Below are 23,360 nucleotides of genomic sequence, written 5' to 3'. Positions count from 1 at the left end.
AGTGGGTAGGGAAAGAAAAGACGTTCCAGGCAGAGGGATCCGTGTGAGAAAAGATTGGGAAGATGAATCAGTGAGAGTTAGGGACAGACTCTGCTCAGCCAGCGGAGTCTCCAGGGCTGGCCTCTGCGGGCACTAGAGGCCAGGCCAGGCAGCACAGGCTTCATTCTGTGTGGTAGATGCATCAAGGACATACGGCCCAAACTGGGCATGTGGATGGCCAAGGTGACACTGTCCCTACACTCCTCAAGCCGCATGCATCTCCTGGTGGCACACATGCCACTGAACTACAGTCTTTTGCCTCCTCTACTAGCCCTATGATCTCCTTGAGGGCAGAGCCAGGGTGTCTCCTCCCCGCACGCAAGCCAGAGCCGGCACACAGTGTGCATCAGTGTTGATTGCATAAATGAATGATATGAAGAATTCCCTGAGAATAATTTATCTTAATAATGAGGTGTTTTCTCACTACAAGTCCACTGGCTGACAACAGACCTTGAGTGTTCTCCTACTGGGTGCCAGGCTCTATGCCTAGCTGGGGGATAATCACCAATATGGTAGAAGCTGTAGGGGAAAGCAGGTGTGAACTCCTTGCAGGCAGAGCCAGATCAGCCTTCAGTGGAGAACCCGGAACAGAAGGGGGTGCTCCAGAAGTGTTTGCTGAATTAACAAGTGAGTGAATGACCACACTGGCAGCTGTGGTGTGACTGGTTTCACAGAAGATAGTCTTCTCTGAGGATGAGATTCTGTTGTTTCCTTAGAGCTCCAAGTTTCCAGTCTCCCAGTAGGCTGGGAACTCCGGCCAAGCAGAGCTGAAAGGAGGCCCTAGTCAAGGTCCTCAGCTCACTGGATGATCTGGTGTGATGGCCCCACTCCTGCGTTGGCCTGGGCAGAGTCCCCACTAACCACCCATTGGGCCCCAGGAGGGGAGCACTGTTAGTGAGATGCTACTTTGGGCCCTTGGGGTTGGCCTTCAGGTGAGGCCCAGGGGTGGTCCCACATAATTGCTCAGCTGCTCCAGGAGCCCATAGTTGGTGTGGTCATTCTCAGACCCAGTTACTTTGTGTGGCTCCTGATTTGTGTGAGGCTTGGGATCTGTGACAGGCAGAAGTAGGAGGATGGAAAATGGGCTTGGACAGATTCTGAGCCAAGCTGAGCTATCTGTTCAGAAGCCCAATCTGTAATCTCAGAGCCTGAAAGATTTCAAATCCCAAGAAGTCCCATCTGTGCCTGCTTACCAGCTCTTCCTGGAGAACTTTCCTCTCCCGACAGCTACTCCGGGGAGTAGGGGTGCCTGGGGGTGTCCATGGAGAGTTGGGGGTGGTGAGCTTCTGATTTGTCATCTGCTCATTCAGGCCTGCATTCTGAGGTAACTGTCTCCTGGAGCTTTAGAATAGGAAGCCAGGCCTGGATGGTGCCAGTGAGGTAACAGTCAGCATCTGTTCCCAGACCCTGGGGTAAGGAAATCTGGGTTGGCACCTGTTAGGGCCAGGAGCAGACCTAGTGATTGATGGCTATTGGAGGAATGGAGAGAGAGGACAGGCAGGCCCAGGTTGAGTGGGCAGCTCTGAGACAGAGCCCACTAATCAACACTGGCAACACTGCCCTACTCCCAGGGTACCACAGCTTGACCTACCAGCACAGGAGGTAGATAATCAGGGACTGAGCAGGACTTGTCCTGCTGCAGAGCCCTGTTTTTACCACTAGTGTGTTTTCCCTGTTTGTTTGTTTCTCTAGATTGTTCTGGTGGCTGAAGAGTCCCCAGTGGGGTTCCTCCTGACCACTCACCCTTGCCCCAGCCTTGGCTGTAAACCATTTTGGGCACTGACTGAAGGTCCTGCCACATAGACAGGAGGGCTACTGGGAGGGACAGTAAGGTCAGCCAGAGAGTAGACAGCAAGGCCAACTGGAGGCCACACAGCAAGGACAGAGACGGGGATGGGAAGGTAGCCAGAGCTGGGACAAAGAGGGCAGCAAGATGGGATGTGGGCCCGCCAGTGAGATGGGACAGGGAGGTTGGCTAGAGGCTGATGGTGAGGCCCTAGAGACCAATAAGAGGAAAGCAGGTATCAGCATGGAGAAGGGGGCCTCAGGGAGGACCCATCTAGGCCTGCAGTGACCCCTTGACTTTGTTTGATTTATTTAATTTATTTATTTTTGGCTGCGTAGGGTCTTCCTTGCTGCGCAGGCTTTCTCTAGTTGCGGAGAGTGGCGGGCTACTCTTCGTTGCAGTGCGCAGGCTTCTCATTGTGGTGGCTTCTTTTGTTGCAGAGCATGGGCTCTAGGCACGCGGGCTTCAGTAGTTGTGGCTCACGGGCTCCAGAGCGCAGGCTCAGTAGTTGAGGCTCATGAGCTTAGTTTATTCACGGCATGTGGGATCTTCCCGGACCAGGGATCGAACCCGTGACCCCTGCACTGGCAGACGGATCCTTAACCACTGCGCCACCAGGGAAGTCCCCCTCTTGACTTTGGAAGGAGCAGTGTTTCTGGCCCTTCTTCTGTGTCCCCTAGCTGCATGAAGCTACCTAGACCCAGGACCCTGCTTAATGGTGGAGAACATACCTTCGCGCAGATGGATTGGATGTGCTTCTCTGGGGAACACCTTCGACTCACCCATACTCAGCCCCTACCCAGCCTGCAGGCTGCCTTCCCCTCAGCCTGGCTCTGCCTGGGGTGGTGGAGAGAAAGGGAGGGTCGCCTTCCCCTGGCCAATGGGCTGTTGGGAGATTTGGGTACATGAGTCCCTGATCTTGCCACAGGTCAGACAGCAGGGAAAGCTGTGACCTGTGAAGACCCCTTTTCCATCTGGACTGATGTTTCTTTTCTCTTTCTCCTCTACCTCCTGCTTCTCCTCCCTGGGGCAGCCCCATGAACCCTCCCAGAGACATGCCTGGCCTCTGGGCTTCATGGGCATACTGTGTGGCCCCAGCTGACAGTAGGAGGACCTGAGGAGGGAGGCAGCAGTGCATGGTCATCAAAGATGGGCTTTTTCTCTGGGCTGAGAGGCTGACAGGGCCTGCTTCCTTTGGATTGCAGGAGATCTGTGGAGCATCTCCAAACCCTCCTATTGGTTCAGAATCAGCTCCCGGGTGGTTTTGTCCTAGATTTCCTCTCAGGCTAAATGATCATACGTGTGATTGAGATCTTGCTGTGTCATTGTCTCCTGTTAATGGGAGTCTGACTAGCAGCCATGCTTCATAGGTTATAAGCTTTGTGCTGTACACATAGATTAGCCTCACCTGTGTTTGTCCTGTCTCTATGTGGGAGAACAGTGCCTAGAGTGTGCACTATTTTGTGCCTGGTTTCTTCACTCAGTATCATCCACGGTGCTATGTGTAATGAGGAAATTTGCAACAATACATTCCAAAAAATGTGGAAACACTGGCAACACTGTTGAGTTGTTCAAGTCAAATGACTCTTCTTTATTCTGAGATCATGTTCTTCCATCTATCTTGCAATAAAATATGCTGGCAGTTTGGTTGGGTTTTGTTTTGTTATTGATACATTTGTTTAAAAAATAAGTAGATAGATATAGATACAGACATTTGTATATTTGTGCCATGGTTAATGGACAGCTCCTGGTGACCCTAGGGTGTCAGAAGAGCAGCATTTCTGGCCTCTGAAAGTCTGAACAAGATTGAAGTCTGACCTTGTCGTGGAGCCTCTGTGGGGGATGGAGTCCAAGCTCTGGAGCGTGATTGTGCACATTGGGCTCTGGGTCACAAACCCCACCCGCAGCTCGAGGGCCACCTGTGGCAGCAGCACTCTGGGCAGCAGGCAGAGAGTACATGTGACCTCCATTCTTCAAAGTCCTGTCAGTGCACTGCAAGGGCTTTTGTTTACTGTCACATTTTTCTTCCCCTTTCTTTGTCCACATTTACCATCAACACCATGAGAATTGCCGGAAGTTCCCTCATTAAAAAAGGTTGCTACCTGAGGCCCAGTCATTACTATTTCTGAAAAGGACAAAACAACAGAGCCTCAGAATGGGCTGATGCCATTTCTTGGTCCCGCCCACCCTGACCTGACACAGTGCTTTCTTTCCGCAGCGGCGCAGAGGCCTCCCTTCAGCTCCCTCTGGAAAGGTGGTGGGTTCAGTGAGAATCCAAGCGATGGGTGCTCTCAGTGGGTCAGTGTGAACAACGTCCAGCAACCTTCCTGGGCCAGCCAGGGCCTAGTTTTGCTTTGGTCTGAAAGAGATTTTTGTTTTCCGGTGAGAACAGCCCCAGCCTGGCCATGTGCCAGAGGCAGCGGCAGGAATACAAACACTTTCATGTGACAGACCAGGGTGGAGAGGTGTGGGCCTGCCAGCAGCGGGCCCTCCCCTGCCGCTGCTCCTTGGGAGGCGGTGATTTGCATATTCCCCATTCATCCTGGCCTTGAAAAGGAGGCCTGCGTTCTCAGTCCTCCGGACCAGCTGAGGGCTGGGCTGCTTGAGCCTGGTTTTAACTCTGTGGATGCCACCGGCTCTCACCAGCCAACAGCAGGTCTTGGTGGCTGGAGGGTGGTGAAAGGCAGCAGCTGCTGTGTGGCCCTGGCCTCCAGAGGGATGTTTGAGGAGGTGGCAGGGTCCCACTGAACAGCACAGACTTCTGCTGAGCGGAGTGAGGTTCAGATTTGTTTCTCCTTGTGCCATTCAGAAGAGGAACTTTGTCAAAGTATGAGGAAGCCAGAAAATTAAGCTGTTTATCAGAGTCCCAGAAAATTTGCCTTTAACCAAAAGCAAAACTCCCTTTTCTCTGCTCATTGTCATTCCTGCAAAATAACAGTGACCCCTGGAATGGTGGGTATAGGCGCCTTATTGGCTCCTGGCTGCAGCAGGGGTCCCTTTGGCTGGGATCTGGAAGGACAGCTTGCCTGGGACACTTTGGCATCCTAAAACCCCAAGGTGCTAGGTCAGGTGAGCGGGTGGGTCCTGTTAGCTTGTGGCTGGGACTTCAAAAGCATGAGGCTATATATAGTACAAATCACCATCTTTTTCCCTCTGCAGCTAAATGCTATCTTCCCAGCCTCGCTGCCTCCTTCCCAGGAGCCCCAGCATCTAGTAGGCTCTTTCTAGGACTCTGTCCCCTTCTCAGAACTCTCCTTCCTGCCCTGTTCCTGATCTCCTTGCTCCCCCTCCCTGACTGAGGATATGTCTTAGGTTCTGTCTTGTGAATCTCCCCTCCCCCAGCCCCAGCAGGATGTCCCCAGTTGCTCCTGAAGGAACAGGTGGGCAAAAGCAAATCCCTCTGTTGCTCTCCCCACCTCAACAACCCAAACCGCATCTCAACAGAACCCTCCTTCCTCCTGCAAGGTGCTTCCCCCTCACTGGAGGTGGTTACATCCTGTTTCCCCTGTACCCTGGCCACCTGCAGTTGAGCTCTGACAGCATGGCCCTGCCTGGAGCAGCCCATGTTCTCGTTCTGAGCTTGAGCCTGTAGGGTTTGCATTGTGTCCTCAGTTTGGGCCAGTGATGGAAATGGATCACTGCTCCTGAGGCCAGGACACTGGTTGCCCTAACCTAGACGGGCTGGGAGGGGAAAGGATCATGTTGCAGCCACAGGATTTGGCTTCCTGCACAGTGGGGCCTGGCCAGGGGGTGTCCTCTGCTTGTGTAGCGCTCATTGGCCCTTGCCACTGTCCCTAGGGTTCTGCCTGCCATCCCAGGGCTTGGTGTGGAAGGAAGGACGATGAGGCCAAGGCTCATCCACACCGTCAGTCCTAGTCTTCGTCCCCTGGAAATATTTCTAAAGGGAGCGTTGCCACTGTCATAACCTCTGCTGTCCCTCCTCGTTCTGAGAATTTTGTCAGGCCTGATTCGTGGCAAGGACAACTTTTATCTCAGAGCTCGTGAAAGACACTGTTTCTCTTTGCTCCTCTGCTCTCAAGGCTATTTGTATTTTTAAGTGTCTGAAAGTATTGTTTGAGCCTGGCTTCCTGGTGGTGTTGTCAGGACTGTGGGCCCATGTTCCCTGACCAGGGCTTAGGGTGAGTGAGATTCTTAAGAGGTGCTGGCCTGAGGATGGGGGCAGAGGGTGCTGGGGGCTGCTTCCCACCCCCAGTGAATTGCTGGAGGGGAGGCATGTTCATGGTCGGGTCGGGCTATTGAGACAGGGGCCCTGTGCAGTGGTCAGGCACAGCCAACTTTAGTTAGGCCTTTCTACATTCAAGAGGCTTAAGTAAACCTTCAGAGCTATAATCAGGCTCCTCAGGGAGGTTCGGCAGGTGAGCCACCCTGTAACCCAGCAACCCTGAATTCTGGGCCCATCTCTCTTGGGGGAACATGCGGTGGGTCTCACCTGGCAATTGCCAGCTCGGGGAGGCCCTTGACCCCATGTCTGCCCCAGTCGTCTGTGGTTCTGTGACTCTAATTAAAACCCAGGAGGAAGGTGGAGAGAAAGCCCCTCTCGCAGCACAGACAAGTGTGAATCCCTGTGTGGATGGGGTGGGAACCAGCTGAGTGTGGGCTGCTGTGTTTGTGTCTCTACAGATCAGGGTCACACAGGTGTGATGGTGAGATTTGTGCTTTTCTTAACCTAGTACCTGGGCCACACACTTCCTGGGGTAGCACTGCTGGGCCGTGACTCTCTGCCTCTGGCACCCTGTGTGGTTTTCCGTCAGCCAGGACCTTGGTTTTGTCTACTGGATTTTCTGCCCCAGAAGCTGCCCTGAGAAGCATTAAAGGAGGCTTTCATCTTAGTTAACAACATCTCTGAATATGTACAGAGAAAAGTAAGGGTCCTGCCAAGAAGGAAGGAAAAGGGGCTTTGGGGGCTGAGGGTTGGTCCTCAGGGATTTGTGCATTTTAAAGCTTCCTCCAGGTGTGTTGCTGGAGGCTGGGGCCTGGGAGCCCAGGCAAGCTTTTGCCAAGTTCCAGGTTAGGGCTGCTGAGGCAGGAAGCTCTCTGCGCGGCCCACCTGCCCCAGATGGTGGGGTGAGTAGTGGAAGCGCTATCAGCCCCAGGGAATGTGTTGCAAGGCCTGTGGGCTCTAGAGTTTCCAGGCAGGTTATGAACACAGCTCTCGAGAGGGAGCTCAGAGTGCTGGGCAGCGACCTGGGGCGGTCTTGCTGCAGACGAGGCGGATGGTTTTGGGCAGACAGCGGCCCTGTCCTGGAAGACTCGGAAGCACGGGTTGTGAGTAGGGCCTGGGAGTGTTGAGCTGGGTCCTGCGGGCTGGACCTGCCTTTTACTCTCCACAGCGGCTACCATGTACCTGCTGTGAGCCCAGCCACACCCTGGCCTTGGAAGTAGGAGTCAAAAAAGGCCATACGCGATCACCACCCCAACTCCTCACCCAGTGGAGAAATCTTGCAGGAGTGAGGCCCTGGGTGTCCTGGGACCTCACTGTCCCAGTCTGTCTGCCAGAGGTGTTGAGGGAGTTTGGGGCTCAGCTTTGGTTCCAACAGGCCTGGGTGTGGATTCTGGCTCCAGGATGGCCATCCCCCTGGCAAGCCAGGAAAGCGTCTCTCAGGGCAGGCTTTAAGGAGGGGGCTGGTGTGCTGCCCTGGGGTCTGTGGGGGAGCTAAGCTATTATCTTCTACCTGCTGACCCTGGTGCTTGGTCTGGAGGGTCCCCACTGCCCAGAGCACCTCTGAGCAGATGTTTTATCTGGGACTGTGCCTAGTCTCCTTCCTCTCCCCGAGTAGACTGGTTGTGACCTTGTGGGGTTGGGGGTGGAGACAGCCCCTGGAAGGTGCTGGAGGAGATTCCTGGGCAACAGTGCAGGCTGCCCTCGGCACCGGGGATCTGGCCTCTCCACACCCACTTCCACCATTCCCACCACCCCTACCGCTTGTGCGGCCTGCAGGTCCCCAGCCCACGGCTGAGGGCCTGGCCCTTAATCAGTGCCACAGATAGTTGTGTAAGAAGACTTTGTCCTTAGGCAACCCTTCTGATGGACTCCTCTCCAGGACTGAAGACAGGGTAGGGGTGGGGAGAAGCAGAGGGGTGTGAACTGAGGCTCTTGCAACCTGGCAGAGTTGGGGTTAAGGCTGGATTGCTTGCCTCTGAGCTGATCTGAGCCAGCACTGCCCCGTGTGCAGATCAGGGGAGGGGCAGCGGGGGGCCTGGAGGGGCCAGCGGCTCCCCATAGAGCTGTTCTGTGCCCGGGTCCCTGCCAGACCTGCCGCCACAGCTGCCAGGGAGCCTCTGCCACCACTGCTAGAGCCTCTACCACCAGCCAGCTTCTCAGAGCAGGCATTCGTTGCCATCGGCTGACCCCAGGAGGGCAGACTTGGGGTAGGACCTTCGCCACTTTTGAGCTTTGATCAAGATGTGGTAAGCTCTCTCCCTAAACCCCACACATCCTTCATAAAGGGAGGCTGGTACTAGTGGGACCAGCTCAGCTGCCTCCCCAGTGCCAGGAGCCTGCTGGAAAGGTAGGATGTGAATGCGAACTTGCGTTGCAAGTTGTCTTTGAGCCCTTTTGGCTGGCAGAGACAGAGTAACTGCTTCAGCAAACTTCTATCTACTGAATGTCTCCCTTACTGCATGCCTGGTACCTTATTCTCTGTCCATGAGATTTTTGAGATGAGGCTAGAAGGGTAAGGTGACTTGTCCAAGGTCATACAACTTTCAAGAGTATGAGTCAGGATTTGGACCCGGGTCAGTCCAGCACAAGGACTCCCCTTTGGGCCCTTTCCCTGACTTGTTTGCTGGGGCCCCTGGCCCCTGAGAGGTCATGATTTCATTTCAGAGCTCTTCATTGGAAGTTAAGGAGGTTCTTTAATGATCTGCTGGCTTGCCTTGTGCTTCCCCATTTCTGAAGCCCTCAGAAGTTTGCATAGACCTGGAACCCCATTGCAAGGACCCCCACCTGCCTCCAGGCTGATACAGAGCAAAGCTGGTATGATTCTAAGGGGAGGGAAGAATCTGAGGATCATGGAGGGTCTCAGTGCCAGCATTATGAGTTTGAATTTTTGTCCTAAGGTAGGAGGGAGCCAGATAAGGTTTTTGAGCAGCGGCATGATATGGTTATGTCTGTGTATCAGGAACATAACTTTGGTATCAGTGTAAACACTGGTTAGAGCAAGGAGACCTGTGAGGAGATTGGTGTGGGAGTCTGGGCAGCACTTGGTGGTGGCTGGTGGTGGCCAGGCCAGGGGGCTGGAGAGGAGTGGTCAGGTTTGGGAGGTGTTTAGGAAGTAGTCCTGATAGAACCATCTTGCTAGATCGTGAAGGTCTAGAGTCAGGAAGCTGGACCAGCAGAGGGCTCTTGGAGTGGAGCCATGGGTCTCAGGGCCATCTCCACTGGAAATGTGCCCTGGGGCTCTGCTTCTGCCCCCTTGAAGTCAAAATACTTCTGACCAGGGCCCCCTTCCTCCTATTCTCTCCCTTCCTGGGTTTTGACAGCTATGCTTCTCACTACCCACCTTCCATGTGCCCTGAACCAGCCTGTGCCACCACTTGGTATTCTGAACTGGTCTATGCCCAAGGCGAAGGCATAGGATGTGCTAGAGGAGTGGAGGCTAGTTAATGCTGAGGGCTGGGTCCCCCTGCCAGGTGAATATTTACAAACACTCTTAGCCGCTTTCTTGGCAACACCAGCACCACTGATTCCCTTGGGTGCTGTCCCCCTCCCCCATGCCCCCTGTGCCCCATGCTGCTGCAACCAAGAGAGCCTCCTGGGGGCATGGAAGGAGGTAGCCATGGCTGGGACCCCAGGGACAGAGAAGGAGAGGAGGTCAGAAGAGACCAAGGCCTTGTGAAATAATGAGATAAGACCAGACTCCCAGGCCCAGGCTCTGCTCTGCCCCAAGCCAAAGGCCTGGTGGCACAGGCTGGCTCTGAGGTCCATGTCCTCAGAGGACCTGAATTTGCAGCTCTCCACTCCAGTGGCTCCCGGCGGTCTGAAGGGCATCTCACGGTATGTGCAAGCACCCGTGACTGTCTGAGGTTGGCAAGCCTGTAAGAATGACACCCTCTGGTTGCTGCCCAGCCAGGAAGGGGCACAGGCTCAGCCTTAGGACTAGAGGAGCTGCAGTCACTTCAGACGCCTCCTTAGGGGTGGGCACCTAAATAGAAGCCTGAGGCGGAGTGGGTAGCCAAGCCCTTTTCCCACCACCCTCCAGCGTCCTATGCGAGTGGGCTTCCTGGAAGAGAACCCAGCCATAGGAGGATGGCAAGTTCATAAGGTGAGGCCAGGAGGGAGCCCACCTGTGGTGTGTGTGTGGTGAAGAGCAAATGACTGGCCTGACTGGCTGATCCCTGCTTACGGGCTCTGGTGGCCCCTACCCCCTGCAACCTGCCTGGGCTCTTCTAAGCAGGCCTGAAGATGGTTTTCTGTGGGTTCAGCACTACTGCAGAGGAGAGCATGGGTTTGGGTATGGATGGTACAGTGTAGGCAAGGGTTAGGGTTGCGATGCAACACAAGGCAGTGGTTTGAGAGGCCATAGTCGTCTGGGGCTCGAGTCCTGGCTCCCCTGCTTGCTCACTGTGTCCCTGTGAATGGCAGGTAACTTCTTCAGTGGAGTCTCTATGTCCTCACCTTATAATGAGTACGTGGAGCTGCCATGAGGATCGAGCAGTGCAGTGTGTAGGCATGGGCTCCCACATACTAGCAATTCAGGAAGTTTAGGCAAGCTCTCTTCTTCCCTCTCCTGGAAACTGATACTTTGGTGATGGCCGAAAGCTCTGCACATCTGGGAAACCAGCCTCAGACTTGTGGCACTGACCCTCGTGCAAGATTTCATGGGCTCAAGACTTTATTTCCTGAGAGAATATTTAGTTTGCTAAGTGCTGCATGGTCTCCCTCAGCTCCAACCTTTGCATATTTGCTTCCCTCTGCTTGGGACACCCTTTCCTCTTTATCCTTCAGTCTCAGCATCAATACCACTTCCTGCCAGAAGCCTGCCCTGACTCTCCATACCTGAGTTGGGCATCTTCTCTGGTTCCCCATGCACAGCCCAAACTGCACTCACGGCACTGCCCACTGCCTCATGTATTTCCCCCATAAGATTGCGGGCAGGCCCACATCTGGCTTGTCCCAGTGCCCAGCACTGAGCTAGCTCAGAGCAGAGGCCATATGAGGGTCTGCTAGGTGAATGGGTAGGTGGATGGGTGGGTGGGTGGATGCCTTGGCCATTCTTGTCTGTGCTCTGTGACAACCCCAGCATTGCAACCAGTACCCACTTTCGGCTGTAGCTTAGGGCCTGTGAGCAACTGCCAAGGGCTGGGGACTGGTGGTAGTAAGGCATCCTTCTGGGGTTTTCTCTAAAACTTTTGGGACCACGTACTTGAGCCTTAGAGCTGAGCCAGGACTTCTTGGGCCTTGGCTTCCTAGCCTATGGAGTCAGTTCAGTCCATTAGAGGAAACCTCATTCAGCTCTCAGAGCTCACCCCAGGAGCTGGTGGGCATATCTAGATTTTCCACTATGTAGTGAGTCATTTAGCTGATGGGCCTGGCTGTGACTTAGTCTGCCATTTGCAGCTTAAGGAAGTAAATCTCCCAGGAAAGCCAGCTGGCCTCCTGCCAAGCGTCCTCCCCAGAGCAGTTTTCCTTGGTGAATTCACTGCGGTCCATAGCCTGCCCTCTGCTGATGCAGAACCTTAATTTGACCAATATGCCAGGAGTGGTTTGTTCCTGTGGGATGGCCTCAAAACTGATCCAGTTCAAGGAGGCCGCTGGTAAAACTGGATTTCCGGCTCAGGGACTCAGTGAGAATGCTCTGGCTGGCTGGGGGCTCACTTCTCTCACCCAGAGCCTGTAGGTGGTTGATGAGTGTTCCCCGGACTCAGACAGCCTGTCGTGCCATCTGTAGAGCATAAACTCCTGTACTACCTGGATTCGGCCACCTCTGTCCAGTGGTTATTCCTACGTGGACTGAGCAGCCTCCTTGGTCTGACAGGCATACTTCTAGCCATCTCTTTAGTCCCAGCATGCCTCCAGCTATGCCAGATCCAGTATGAGGAGCTTTACATGCCTGAGTGATAATGTCCCCATTTTAAAGATGGGGAAGAAGAGGTCTAAAGAAGTGGGGTATGCTCAACCTAGCATAGCTCATAAGTGAAGGAGAAGGGACTTGAACTCTGGAGCTTTGCCTGCTTTCTCTACAATGGCTTTGCACAGCCTTGGCCTTATTTTTGGTGTGGTGATGTTACAGTTCAGCATAAATGCCACTTACTGGGAGTTCAGCAGACATCTCTTCTCTCTTCTCAAAATTGCTGTTTGGCTCATATCCCGTGGCTGCAGAGTAGCTGTTGTTGGGTTTCTCATTCTTTCCCAAGAAGGGAAACAACAGCCATGCACCCAAAGGTTGGGGATGGAAAGCCAGTGACTGTCAGCCTGGAGCCCACACAGTCCTCATTGAGCTGGCAGACCTATAGGTGTCATACAGCAATTCTAGCTTTAGGCCCTTCGGGTGGACAGTAACACCAAGAAGGCCCCAGCTGGCCCTCCCTGGCTCCCTTCCTCAGTCCTAGGCAAGGTGCAGACCCCTGAGCCCAGCTGGTCATATGTCTGTTCTGCCAACACTACTTCACTCAGCAGCTAACAGGAGGACATGGTGGCACTTGGGGACTTCCCTCTTTGAACCAAATTCAGTCACCAGTGCTTCTCACAGGAAAGCTCCCACTGCCCACCTCAGGGCATCCTCCCATGTGCCCCTGTAGGCTCACTCTGTCCACTTGGACTGCAGCGGGTGAGCATGGCACCCAGACCACCATATGCAATGTCACCAGGGATTCTCGTTACCCCTAGGAGTGCACACAGCACTTTGCTGAGCCCTTTGTCTCCGAGCCTACATTCCTTTCCCTTCCCACCAGCTTAACTCCTGCTCCCCTCTGGCACCTCTTTTTCCTCTGGACATTAGCAGATGGGATCCTAGGGAGGACAACACAGGCCTAGTTAATGGTGGGGCTAGCTCTTCTTCTTGGGTCTCGGTCTGTGGTGGTGCAGAGCTGCAGTGCAGTCTGGGGTCAGAGAGCAGTGCCCGGACCTCACCCTGGCTGCTCTTGGGAACTCGGCTATTCCTCAGAAAGATGGCCCCAGCATTACCTCTGGCGCTGGCAGGCCTTTGGCTACAACTTTTCTTCAAGGAGAGCCCATGGTGGGCCAGGATGTGGGCCTAAGGGGACTCTGCTGTGTGTCATCCACTGGACCCTTGTCAAGTAGGTCATTGTCCTCAGATCTCGAGGGCAGGAAGTGTCTGTCAGGGCTGTTCTGTGGGCTCTGCCACCTTGCTTTCTCTGGGTCCCTTAGGGTGAGAGCCTGGTGCTGGCAGCTTCGAGGTGGAGTGGAAGGAGTTTGCATCCCTTCACCCCCCGTCGTTCTGGGCACTGTGCTAGGCACACCTGCCGCCCCTCTGTCCAGTCCACGTCGCAGGAGCAAGGATAAGCAAAATGCTATGACCACACAGGAGAGGCAGTACACCCGGGCCCTAGGGCTCAGGAGGTGTTAACTCCAGAGCTGTCAGAGCACGCTCTCTACTCCTGAAAGATGTGGAAGTACGTGTCAGGCAGGGCCCAGGGCCTGAGTGTATGTTTCTCAGGAAAACTGGGCCGGATGTGTGACTGTCCGGTGTGACTGCTAAGGGCTCTCTGGCCTGTCACTGGGAAAGGCCCTTCCAGGCACCCAGCTTTCAGGATACACGGTGTTGCACCAGGAGGCTGTATACCCCAACTCACTCGAGGCCTGGCCAAGATCAGTGTGTTGCCTGTGACGCAAGACGGGAGGAGAGGCCCAGGACTGCTCCCTTGCCTCCTATCAGGGCTCCTCCTTCACCTGCCTCTTGTTTCCTGCAGAGTTCATCCTCTCGCTTCTGGAGAAGATGCAGACTCAGGAGATCCTGAGGATGCTGCGGCTGCCCGAGCTAGGCGACTTGGGCCAGTTTTTCCACAGCCTCTCAGCCACCACCCTTGTGAGTATGGGTGCACTGGCTGCCATCCTCGCCTACTGGTTCACTCACCGGCCAAAGGCCTTGCAACCACCGTGCAATCTCCTGATGCAGTCAGAGGAGGTGGAGGTGAGCAGGGTGTGAGCAATGGGGCTGTGGGAAGTAGTAGGCGGGTGACAGGCATCTTGAAGGAAGAAGCCAAACTTATGGCTTATTTGACCTCAAATGGCCCAGAGAATCTCCGTTTCTCCCGGCAGCCAGCCAGTAAGCCTAGAAGTGGCCCTGGGCAGGCTCTCCTACTAGATTCTCCTTCTGCCTCTCCCAGTAACTAAAGGCTGGGCAGAGACTGACCTTGGCTTTGCCCTGTGCCTCTGGTTTGCCTGCTTCTTGGGTAGGGGGCCTTGGCTTACAGTTGCCTCAGTAGGCGGTCTAAGCATGTGCTCAAGGGGCTACCAGGTAAATTCCCTCCCAGATTCTCCCTGTGCCCAACCCTGGTCTGGAGCTGGGACCCAGAGCTGAGCCCACCCAGGGCCCTGCCCTCACAGAGCACACAGACTCACAGGTAGAGCCACTGAGGGAAGAAGGGATGGTGGCCCAGCCTGGACAAGGGTGTTCCAGGCTCTCTCTAGAAGGACCAGTGAGATTTCTTTCTTAAGTTTATGGAGTTTATTTTGCCTTTTTAAAGAACTTTAATTCCATTTATTTTGAATAGATAATATAGTCACACAGTTCAAAAGCAACCAAAGGACCTAGACTGAAAAGCTTCCACCTTCTTCCCCTTGCCTCTAAGTTCTCTTCCCCTGAGAATTGTGTTAGCAGTTGTCCACAAGCGAATGTATAGATGTCTGCTCACCTTTTAAAACGGTAACATACCGCATACACTGTGCAGCACCTTGCTTTTGCTCTCGATGGTATGTCGTGCAGGTACCGATCAAAAGCATGACAGAGTTTGGCCTGGTGGGAGAGGGCTCAGGTCAAGATAGGGCTGGGATCTTTAGGGCATTTTTCCAGCAGAGGGAATGATGTGTGCAGATGTGAGAGTGTGTGATAACACACCTGGTGCCTTTGGGAAATGGCAATTCATGTGGTGTGGCTGGGAGGTGGAGAGGGGCTGCGGATGCGTCAGTAGCCTGTGGTTACCAGCAGCCGTGGGTTTGCAAGCTGGCCGTGCCTCTTACTAGCCTGATGGTCTTCGGCTGTTTCTTAACTCTCTGAGCCTCAGTTTCCTCATGTGTCAAGTGGGCAATAAAAAGAGTATCTGCTTCCTAAAGTTATGATAAGGATTCGGTGAGATGATGCAGAGAAAGCACTCAGATGAATTATTTTTGGTAAGCTTACAGTTACAATTCATCTGGAGAGGCCAGCAAGGACAAAGCCCCATTAACTGGGCAGGGACCCTTGGAGATGGACAGCCTGGATTTATTTGAGGCTGTCAGTAGTAGGAGAGAAAGGGCCAGTTTTTGCTGTGGCTTTGGCAGGGGCAGGCATGAGGAGGCAACTGGGGCTTCTGGGCTGGAGGTGACAGTGGTCTGGATGGGGTCAGGTTGAGCGCCACAGAGTGAGTCGCCTCATGGATCTGGCTGGGAGGACAGGGCATGGACACAGCTAAGGCCTCCCTTCCTGGGGAGGATGGAGCCCTCCCTTGCTTCATCCCCCAGGAGTGTAGGAATCTGGAGTGACTATAGTGAAGGAGGAAAGGAGAGAGTGGTAGGAAATGAGATGAGAGAGGAAAGAGGGGCCCAGATCATAGAGGGCCTGGTAGCATTTACTCTGTGTGCTACACGGTAGGAAACAATTCATATCATGTCACTCACCCTGGCTTAAAATTCTTCCCTGCTCCCCATTGCCCTCAACCTAAAGCTCAGACTCCTCACCTTGATCTGCAGCCTCTCTGGCCTCCTCCATTTACCACTTGGAGTGGCATGAATTGCCTACAGGCTCCCAGGTGCCTCTTGCCCCATGTGTTTGCACTCCCTGTTGCCTCTGGTGAAACCGCCATTCCTTGTTCCTCATTCTTCTCAGTAAACCCTTTTGTTTTTAAAAAAAAATTTTTTTCTATTTCTTTCTTTATTTGATTAATTTATTTATTTTGGCTGCGTTGGGTCTTTGTTGCACCCGGGCTTTCTCTAGTTGCGGCGAGTGGGGGCTACTCTTCGTTGCAGTGCAAGGGCTTCTCATTGCGGTGGCTCCTCTTGTTGCGGAGCATGGGCTCTAGGCGCGTGTGTACAGCCCAGGTGCGTGTAGGCCATGTGTGTGAGTGCACACAGAGTGTGTCCCAGCTCCAACTATGTGGCCCGGATGTGTATCCAAGCCATGTACAGCCTGGTGCATGCTGGTGCCCTCTCCTGATACCCCTGCCTGCCTGCATCAGCCAGCTTCTCTGGCCTGTGCTTGGCTCATAGGACAGTGGTGGGGCCCGGCGATCCGTGATAGGGGATGGCCCTCAACTGCTCACCCACTACTATGACGATGCCAGGACCATGTATGAGGTGTTCCGCCGTGGACTTAGCATCTCAGGTGAGAGGGGCCATGGGGGTGTGGAAGGGCTGTGGCAGGGGTTGAGCACGTGCAAGGGTGTGGGTGAGCAAGCATGGTTCCAGGGGTATGGCAGGCGAGTCATGCCCAGGTTCAGAGGAGAGAAGCCATTCTTGGCCCTCCTGCCACCCAGTCAGACGAGTAGCTGCATTTTGAGGCCAAAGGGCTGACCTCTGCTTTATTACAGCCCTGAGAACTGCTGACCTTAAGCTGTCTCTTTGCTCATATTCTATATCTCCTATTTGCAGCCCCTCGTGAGCCTTGAACTTGCAGGCTACTGGCTGGCATGGTTCTGAACCTGAGCCTCCGAGATGTCTGGGTGACCCATGGCGTGGGGTGAAGGGAGTTGTCACAGAGAGGCAAACTGCCACCTCTGGCCAGTGGGCCCCAGGTCTCCATGTCTTCTTGGGGCTGCATCACACAGGTCATTGTGGGAACTAGCGCTGTGTCTGTTCCCATTCCTGGGCCTTCCTGATCTCCCTGGGGAGATGCCATGCTTGTGCACTTTAGGCCTTCTTGGACTTCAGCAGGTTAGACAGACAGCTGGGGAGCAGTTCATTTGGCCCATGGACCACCTCCCAGGATGGGATATTGATCCAGGTGTCTGATGGGCAGGTTCAGTGGCTCCCACACCCTGCCCTCCTCCCTGGCACAAGGCCTGCTTATCTCTATGTAGGGAATGGACCCTGTCTTGGCTTCAGGAATCCCAAGAAGCCTTATCAGTGGCTGTCCTACCAGGAGGTGAGTAATAGAAGACAGGCCCCACCCTGTCCACCCACACAGACCTGGCACTTGGTGGGGGGGCTTGTGGGCACCCTGGAGGCTCTCAGAGAGTCATTTTTTTCCTTGCCTGCACTGTCTGCCAAACTCCTGGCAGCAACCTCTTAGGACTTCCAGCATCACTGAGTAGGGAGTTGGGGAGCTCCCTCAGACCGTAGAAATCCCACCTGGGGATCTCCCTTCCCTGCTGAAGAGTCCTTGCTTTCCCATCACTGCCCCATGTTTGTGTGCAGGTGGCCGACAGGGCTGAATTTCTAGGGTCTGGACTTCTCCAGCACAATTGTAAACCATGTACAGATCAGTTTATCGGCGTTTTTGCACAAAATCGACCAGAGGTGAGCACCTGCCTTAACTGGTTTTAGAGGCATCAGTGGAACACAAGCTTGGGTACCGTAGAACAGCCCTGCTCCCGCTGTCTCTAGGGCCTGGGACAAGAGGAAAACTGGAGATCGTTGGTCCATGCCATCCCCCACTCCCTTGGCTCTGTCCCTCATCAGGGCTGCACATTCCAGCCAAGTTCCATCTACACCCTACCTAGCTGTCCAAACAGTGGCTCCCTGAGCCATGGGGGAAGAAGGATCTGGGGAAGAAGGCCATGCAAACCCCGGAGGTGGGCCTGGGGTTATTTTGAGTCCCGTAATTCCCTGGGGCAAGTAGGTCTAGAAGACCGTGGGGGAGCAGGCTCAACGGGTCAGCTTTATGGATCCCTTGCCTTGTGCGGAGCGCTTTCGGCACAGGACCCCGATCAGGTAGCCCCGTGCCTAAGGCCTGAGGGCAGTGCAGCCCTGCTGTCTGCTCTGTGCTCCCCCTTCCCCCCAGCCTGTGTGTCTCCACAGTGGATCATCGCAGAGCTTGCCTGCTACACATACTCTATGGTGGTGGTCCCGCTCTATGACACCCTGGGCCCAGGGGCAATCCGCTACATCATTGACACAGGTGAGCCCAGCTGCCCCCTCCTGCCCCTGGCAGGCAGCCCCACCTCCTCCTCCCAGCCCTTTTCAGCTTATGCTGATTGTTTGACACTAATAAGTACTTTGCTTCCGCTCTCAGAGAACGCTGGGGGCTTCCACTTTGGCCCTTGAGTTGGCTTCCTGAGTCCAGCTGTCCCCAGTTGGACTTCACCCAAAGGCTCCTTCCACAGGGTAGGGCTGCCAAGAAGGAGACTCTGTACCAACCTCCACGTAGGCTGCCAACCCTGAGTTCACTTCAGCTTGAGGAAGATGCTGGGGGGTGGTAAATATCTCAAACAGACCAGGGACAATGGGGGCTGAGCCTGAAGAAAAGGAATGCTTGGAATCTACCCCGGGAGATTCCCTGGTCTTCTGCCCTTGGCTCCATCCAGGCTCTGTGCACTTTCCTCCGGACACAATACGTGTCCCACATGGCTTGTCGTACGTATTTATTTACACACAAGCTTATCATGTGGCACACACAGCCCATGGTTCCACTGCTTGGCGTGTGCTGCCCACGGTCACAGCCTGTGCCCGCACAGCCTGACTCTCCTTGGTGGTCCCTGCAGCCAACATCAGCACTGTGATCGTGGATAAACCTCAGAAAGCTGTGGTTCTGCTGGAGCACGTGGAGAGGAAGGAGACACCAGGGCTCAAGCTGATCATCCTCATGGAACCATTTGAGGAAGCTTTGAAAGACAGAGGGCAAGACTGCGGGGTGGTCATTAAGTCCATGCAGGCTGTGGAGGTGAGGGTCTGCTTCTGGGCTGTTTCCTGGCCACAGCTGGTTGGCCACTGAGCCAGAGCTGCCGGTTATCTGCCCGTCTTATGCCCTAGGATGGATGTCTTGGGCCATCAGGATGTGTCAGGGTTCAAACAGGGCAGACTTCACAAGGGCTGGTGGTGGGTAGTGGGGTTGGTACCCACAGGCATCCTCTTTGAGATGGGCTCAGTTATTTGGCACAGTTAGTGACACAGGCACCAACAGGTAGATGGTGGTGCCAGCCTGCCCCAGAGCTACCCCCACAGCCTCCGGAGCCTCCTCATTTCCAGCTAACAGCCAGCCTGTCTGAGCCTGAGGACTGTAGTAAACTTGAGGTCCAGAAGTCTTGGAGAGGTTCTTGCAGTTGTGTCCCAGACCCCCAGCAGCCAGCAGAACAAATTTTCCTTTGCGTGGCCTCTGCAGAGACATTAAGCTGGTGGCAGCTTATGGCCTGCTGGAGTGACCCAGGACATCCTCCGGGGCCTCAGGCCTTTTGCTCAGTAGCAGCTGACCCCCACTGTGCCCTTCTGGATCTAGGCCTGTGGGCCCTCCATTTCTTCTCCTGTCTCCCTGTCTGCTCTTAAATGTACCCACACAGCCATGGAGGGCCTGTGCCCCTCCATGGCTTTAGGGGCCACACCTAAGCTGGCAGTCCCCATCTGCCCCTCCAGCCCTGACCACTTAGTTGCAAGCCTGGGCCACCTAGCCACTGTGTCTTGAGCATGCGTCTAGACGTACCGTGGGCCCCTCAGGCTGTCTCCCACTTGTGCATGTGCACAGTGCTTAGCCTCTTCCTGGGCCCCAGGCTGCTGTCTGTGATGTGTGGGTGGCCAAGGCCTGGATGTGTATCTGAGGAGAGACCGCTGAGGTGGTGTCTCTGCATGGGCCACATCTGGGCAGGGAGTCTGGGACTCTGGGCTTGCCGCGGGAACAGGGCATACTGTGCTGTTTATTTTGATTGATTAGAACTCTCGAGCATTTAAAAACAGTGTTTTCCTCTTCCAGGACTGTGGCCAGCGGAATCACCACGTTCCTGTGGTAAGCTCATCTGCCAGCAGGTTTTGACTGAGCACTATGGTGTCCTGGGCACGTCCTCACAGACTCCCTCGCTGTGCACAAGGCTTGGTACAGGGGCCAGAGTAGCAGCCCTGTGTTAATAAGCAACTCAGGAAATGTCCCCTTGGGGCACCCAGGACGACCTGGAACGGGAGTCAGACATTGGGAGGGAGAAAAAAGGGCAGCCAATCCTGGACACCCTTGGGTCTCCAGTAACTTTTTCTTTGGGAGGTCTTATGTTTTCCCTTTCGATATAGCAGTCTCTCCCGAGGATGGGATAGATAGGAGCAGCAACAGACTCGGAAGTGGACCCCTTGTGGCATCTGCTGTCTTTGTTCATCTTTGCTCTCTGAACTTTTCTGTGTGTCATCCCCGAGTGATCCTCCCTGGGCTCTAGTCACCAGGGAGGGTCACAGCCCCTGGGAGGGCCTTGTAGGGGCTGTGAGCTTTCTAACCCGGCCTCTCGCCTCCAGCTCCCTCTGCAGCTCAGCTCTTCCCACTCTCACCAGCCTGTGAGCTTTCTCACACACAGGCCTCAGCAGGTCAATCCCTGCTTCCCAGGGCCCTACACCATGAGTAGCCCCTGGTGTGTCCCCACCTCCACACACTGTGCCCCAGCCTTAGAGAGCTGCTCTCTGGCCCCGCAGCATGCCGTCTCTTGTGCCTCTGACAGTGCCCAGGCTAGTTCCTCTCCCAGAATGCCCACCGTCACTTCATCTGGAGAGATCTTGCTTGTCCTTCAGTCTCAACTCATGTCACCTCCTCCGGGAAGCCATCCTCTACATGCAAGTGGTCATGGTGGGCTCCTCCTAGTGACCCCAGGACTATGTGCACAGTGCCAGGGCAAGGGCCTGATGCAGAGCAATCTTAGTGACAGAGTGGGCAGCTCAGTTCTTGGGTTACATTTCCTGTTCCCAAGCCTAAACCCAGACACTTGGGAGAAAGTGGGAAGGAAGGGGGAAGTGGGTCACATTCCCTAGAATGATGGGATCTTTGATAGAGGCCTAGGTATGGCCACTGCAACCCAATCCCATTAGAATTCAGCTCAGCCTCAAGTAGGTGAGGCAGCAGGACCAGGTGTGAGGTTGGTGGGACAGATCGACGTCCATGTCCGGTTAGGTTTCCTTGGTTTTTCTTCCTCTTCCCTGGGGACTTGCCTGCTCACCTTTCCAATGACAGCATGCAGGGCCATGCACACATACCGACACATGCCTGCACCCTCACACAGTGCACACACGGGAGTGTGCACAGAGGGGCTGGCTGGTGGAGGGGCCCAGGCTGGGCACACTGGGTCTCTTTAACACACTTCTCTTCTCACCTCTGCAGCCCCCGAAACCCAGTGACCTCTCCATTGTGTGTTTCACAAGTGGCACGACAGGTAAGCAGAGGCTCCTAGCCCACCAGCCAGGGCCACCTGCACCCTTCCCTGGCAGCTTTGGCAGGGTGACTAAGACGTCTCCGGCGCCCTCTGTGGGATGGGCTGAGCCTTGTCCTGTTTCTGGCTCCAGATGCTGGGTCCTTCCTGCTGCTCCCAGTGGCCAACACGAGGCAACATGGGGTGGCTGGATGTGAATGGACGGTGTGGACTGGGGGTGTCTGCGGGGGGGGGGGTGCTACAGACTTCCTGGAGCTGGGGCCAGAGGTGGGCTGGGCAGCTGGGTCACGTCATTACTCTGAGGAGGGGCTCTCACTCCTCTGTTTTCCTGCCCCTGCCTGGACTTTGTGTCGGGGACTGGGGAAGGAGTGTGGGATTTGGTGTCTGAGAGCCTGGTTTTGAGTCCCACCTCCACCACTTGCTAGGGGGCCATGAGCCGGTCCCTTAACCCCCCTGCCACCACTGTCCCCAGTTTCTTTCTTTCTTTCTTTCTTTCTTTTTTTAATATTTATTTATTTGGCTGTGCTGGATCTTAGTTGCGGCACGTGGGATCTTCAGTTGCAGCATGAGGGATCTAGTTCCCTGACCAGGGATAGAACCCAGGCCCCCTGCATTGGGAGCACGAAGTCTTAACTGCTGGACCACCAGGGAAGTCCCTGTCCCCAGTTTCTTACCTGGGTGGTTAAAGGTGCCAAGTTGGAGGTGGGAAAGTGTGAAAGGGCAGTGCAGATGATCTGGGGCAAGATCATCTGCACAGATGATCTATGCCGTGGGCAAGGCTGTCAGGGAGAGAAAATGACGCAGTCCATGCCCAGTGCTGATAGAGGAACATGTGCATCAGTGTCAGTGCAAACAGCAAGGAAGGCTTCCTGGGGGAGGCAGAACGCACCTGAGGACCATGGCTACAGGCACAGTACTTTGCAGCCTGCAGTGGCCCGTTCACCCTATCACTGTGTCACTGGGGCCTCAGCACGACCTGTGAGGCAGGCAGGGTGGAGACTATCCAAGGGGGCACCAGCAGCAATTGGAGGCAGAGGGCTTGTGCCCTGTTCTTCCATTTCACAACCCAGTGCTCTCCCCACTGCTGCCTCTCCATCTCATCTGATGACTCGGGAAGTCACTTGCCCTTGGCCTGAAGGGGCAAGAAGGTTCCAGCCTCTTTTCCAGACCTAGGGCTGGCCTGCCTTGATGATAGCTCTTGATGGGGCGGTGACCTGGAGTTCCCCACGCCTTCCACAGATGGAGCCTCCACGGCAGTTGGCAGATCCTTGACCAAGCCCCGCAGGCAGGATAATCCTTGTGGGTAGATCACGATAAACGTGATGTTATTGAATCAAAGTGGGTTTTTGCCATTAACTCAAGGGGGTCTGAGAATTTCCACCTGACTGCTAAACCCTGTCAGGAGAGAAATAACACAGCCTTTGCTTTCCAGGAGCTGACATCCAGAGCCAGCCCAGAATTCAAAAATGCCCTTCAGGTTTTTGTTGCTTTTTGTCAAGAGTTTCACAACGTGAAATTTTGGTGACATGTCCCTCCACCCTGGGTTTGGGGGCAGGTCACTACCGCGGCCTTTAGCTTTGGACCCTTGCTGTTCAAGAGTGCCCCCTGGCTTTTTTTTTTTTTTAACATCTTTATTGGAGTATAATTGCTTTACAATGGTGTGTTAGTTTCTGCTTTATAACAAAGTGAATTAGTTGTACGTCTGTTCCCATATCTCTTCCCTCTTGCGTCTCCCTCCCTCCCACCCTCCCTATCCCACCCATCTAAGTGGTCACAAAGCACCAAGCTGATCTCCCTGTGCTATGCGGCTGCTTCCCACTAGCTATTGGTTTTACATATTCCATTGTATATAGGTGCCACATCTTCTGAGTCAGTTAGTCACAGATGCTGCCCCTGTATCTGGAAAAGAGCTTGATGATGCAGAAATGTGTTGTTGCCTGGCTGCAGAGGGCAGGCCTCATGTCCAGTGCTTTTTCAGACCATGGAGTCACAGTTGGAAGCTGAGCCATCCTGCCCAGGCTCTATGTGGTGGAAGCAGAATGTATGGAGGCTAGAAAACAGGTTGTGATCCGGTGCCCAAACCTCCCACTCC

At 54.6% G+C, this 23,360-nt stretch overlaps 1 protein-coding gene across 4 annotated transcripts in view; it reads left to right on the top strand.

The window, feature by feature from the left end:
- ACSL6 (acyl-CoA synthetase long chain family member 6) overlaps positions 1-23,360 on the top strand; it is a 61,803-nt gene that overhangs the window by 4,458 nt on the left and 33,985 nt on the right. For 2 of the 4 annotated variants that reach the window (XM_007461322.1, XM_007461321.1), the window contains exons 1-9: positions 11,757-11,793; positions 13,718-13,938; positions 16,212-16,326; positions 17,021-17,085; positions 17,358-17,459; positions 17,961-18,060; positions 18,644-18,822; positions 19,843-19,875; positions 21,220-21,271. In XM_007461322.1, the coding sequence (XP_007461384.1) occupies positions 13,744-13,938; positions 16,212-16,326; positions 17,021-17,085; positions 17,358-17,459; positions 17,961-18,060; positions 18,644-18,822; positions 19,843-19,875; positions 21,220-21,271 (841 nt within the window). In that variant the 5' untranslated portion in view covers positions 11,757-11,793; positions 13,718-13,743. Of the gene's footprint in view, positions 1-11,756; positions 11,794-13,717; positions 13,939-16,211; positions 16,327-17,020; positions 17,086-17,357; positions 17,460-17,960; positions 18,061-18,643; positions 18,823-19,842; positions 19,876-21,219; positions 21,272-23,360 lie in introns of those variants that run through there. The other 2 variants (XM_007461320.1, XM_007461319.1) reach the window with 2 other exon arrangements.

This window comes from Lipotes vexillifer, unplaced genomic scaffold, assembly GCF_000442215.2.
Source record: "Lipotes vexillifer unplaced genomic scaffold, Lipotes_vexillifer_v1.1 scaffold217, whole genome shotgun sequence".
NCBI lineage: Eukaryota > Metazoa > Chordata > Mammalia > Artiodactyla > Lipotidae > Lipotes > Lipotes vexillifer.
The sequence above is the reverse complement of the archived record's forward strand: the minus strand, read 5'-3'. Positions and strand labels throughout refer to the sequence as shown.